Raw genomic sequence first — 1959 nt, 5'->3', positions numbered from 1 at the left:
GGTCAGGGTCCCGGGCGGGCAGGGAAGGAGCCCCAGAGCAGGCGACCGGAGCGCGAGTCGACAACGGGACTCGAGTCCAGGTCCACACCGGGCTCCGAGCCCCGAGAACGTGAAGGGGCGGGGCTTCGGGCTCGGAACAAGGAGGAGCCAAAAGCTTTGGACCCGAAGGGAGACAGACGGGATCCGGAAAGGAGGCGGGGTCTGGAGCTCGGCGTGAGGGATGAGACGCGGTCTCCGTTCGGGTTCCTTCGGGCACAATCGGGAGCTTGAGTTCACGGGAGGCGGGGCCACAAACTTCGGCTCACTTCGGAGATAGTCGAGAACGGAGCGCTGGGGCTACTGTGGGCGGGGCCACATGTTTCGGCTTTCTTCGGAGATAGTCGAGTCCTTAGTGTCACTGTTCCGATGTGGGAGGGACCACAGACTCGGCCGGATGTGGGTGGGGCCATAAGCTTCGGTTTACTTCGTAGATAGTTGGGTACAAGGGACGCTAGGATGATAGGCGGAGTCAACAGGTTCGCCAGATACCGATGAGGATTTACAAGGGGGCGGGGCGAAAGCGGCTTGCCCTCAAAGGGGCGGAACCCCGAGGGCCGGCGTGCGCCTAGGGGACGGGGCCAGCGTGACGAGCCTCAAGTTCCCAAGCTGAGGAGAGGAAGCTGCAGAGGGAAGTGCGCTCGGTGGGGCGGGGCCAAGGTGGTCACCGCGGGGAGGAGGGCGGGGCTTCGAGCCTGCGAGGGGCGGGTCCTGACTCCCCCCGGCGCTGACGGGGCGGGATGACGAAGTTGACGAGAGGGTCGGCAAGAGCGGGTGGAGGAAGGAGCGCGTGGCGCGGTGCGTAGTGGGTGGCTCCGCCTCGACTGCGAGTTAGTGTTTATGAGGTGACTCGCTGGTTCTGTCGGTGGACCGTGGGACATTCTGAAGGGAAGCAAGGAGGCGGACTGAGCGCTCCCAAGTGGGGTGAGCCCGCCCGAGCGGAGAGTGGACGGCGGGTGCCCAGGGGGCGGGGCTTTCGGCTATGGGGTTCGGTCGTCGGGCGGGAACTCCCCATCGGGGGTGCGCTGGCGCTCGGAGGGGGCGGGGCCACAGCCTGCGGGACTGCCGGGAGCCGATGACGCCCGAACGCCGAACCTCAGGCGTCCGGGAGGAGGCGGGGCTACGGATTCGGCCGAGCCGAGAACACCCGAACGCCAAATTGCTCGCGTTCGAGAAGGGGGCGGGGCTGCGGATTCGGTGAAGCCAAGGACGCCCGACCGCCGCACTTCTTGTGCTCGGAAGGGGGCAGGGTTTTGTACTGTGGGAGTCTTGAGAGCTTGTAGGCCCGAAAGCCGAATCACAGTGGTTCGGAAAGAGGAGGAGCCAAGGTCGGAGCGTCCCGAAGTGGGTGTGGCCTTGGCAGTGCCTTAGCCTCGAGAGCTTCTGACCCCTGATGGAAGCACCCGAAGGGGGACGCCCACTTTGCAAGAGGGTGGTGCCAAAATGGACCTTTGTAAGGGGGCGTGTCGCCGCGCTTGGGGAGGTTTGTTTTTGAGACTCCAAGGCGCAATGGTAGGTACGGCAGTGTGGGCACAAAGCGGGTGCCGACTGCAGGGTCACAAGGGTAGAGCAGGGCCCCGGGGGCGCGGCGAGGGGCGAGGGCCGCGGGTCGGTCTCCGGCGGCCGCGGGGCCTGGCGGGATCGCCCTGGGGTGGGGCCTGGCGCTCCGGCCCAGCAGGTGGTGAACGGCGGCTGAGCGAGGCCCCGCCCCCTGAGAACTAGGGGCGGGGCTTCGCCAAGACCCCGGAGGCTTTGGTTGTGCTCCGGTGGCCCGCGGCGCGCAGCCGTTTCGGTAACTGCTTTGCTTCCCGGCTCCCGCAGGAGGATGCTAGTGGTGGAGGTGGCGAACGGTCGCTCCCTGGTGTGGGGAGCCGAGGCGGTGCAGGCCCTCCGGGAGCGCCTGGGTGTGGGGGGCCGCACGGT

General features: G+C 67.2%; 2 protein-coding genes across 2 annotated transcripts in view; one reads left to right on the top strand and one right to left on the bottom strand.

The window, feature by feature from the left end:
- Positions 1–449, bottom strand: part of MBOAT7 (membrane bound O-acyltransferase domain containing 7) — an 18950-nt gene extending 18501 nt beyond the window's left edge. Inside the window, exons 1-2 of the mRNA XM_011980024.1 lie at positions 296–449; positions 47–154 (exon numbers count right to left, since the gene is read on the bottom strand). Of these exons, the coding sequence (XP_011835414.1) occupies positions 47–154; positions 296–449 (262 nt within the window). The remainder of the gene's footprint in view (positions 1–46; positions 155–295) is intronic.
- A 347-nt stretch (positions 450–796) lies between these two features.
- TSEN34 (TSEN34 tRNA splicing endonuclease subunit) overlaps positions 797–1959 on the top strand; it is a 3728-nt gene continuing 2565 nt past the window's right edge. The window contains exons 1-2 of the mRNA XM_011980011.1: positions 797–881; positions 1858–1957. Of these exons, the coding sequence (XP_011835401.1) occupies positions 877–881; positions 1858–1957 (105 nt within the window). The 5' untranslated portion in view covers positions 797–876. The remainder of the gene's footprint in view (positions 882–1857; positions 1958–1959) is intronic.

This window comes from Mandrillus leucophaeus, unplaced genomic scaffold (assembly GCF_000951045.1).
Source record: "Mandrillus leucophaeus isolate KB7577 unplaced genomic scaffold, Mleu.le_1.0 Scaffold104, whole genome shotgun sequence".
Classification (NCBI taxonomy): Eukaryota; Metazoa; Chordata; class Mammalia; order Primates; family Cercopithecidae; genus Mandrillus; species Mandrillus leucophaeus.
This window is presented reverse-complemented; position numbering and strand designations above follow the sequence as displayed.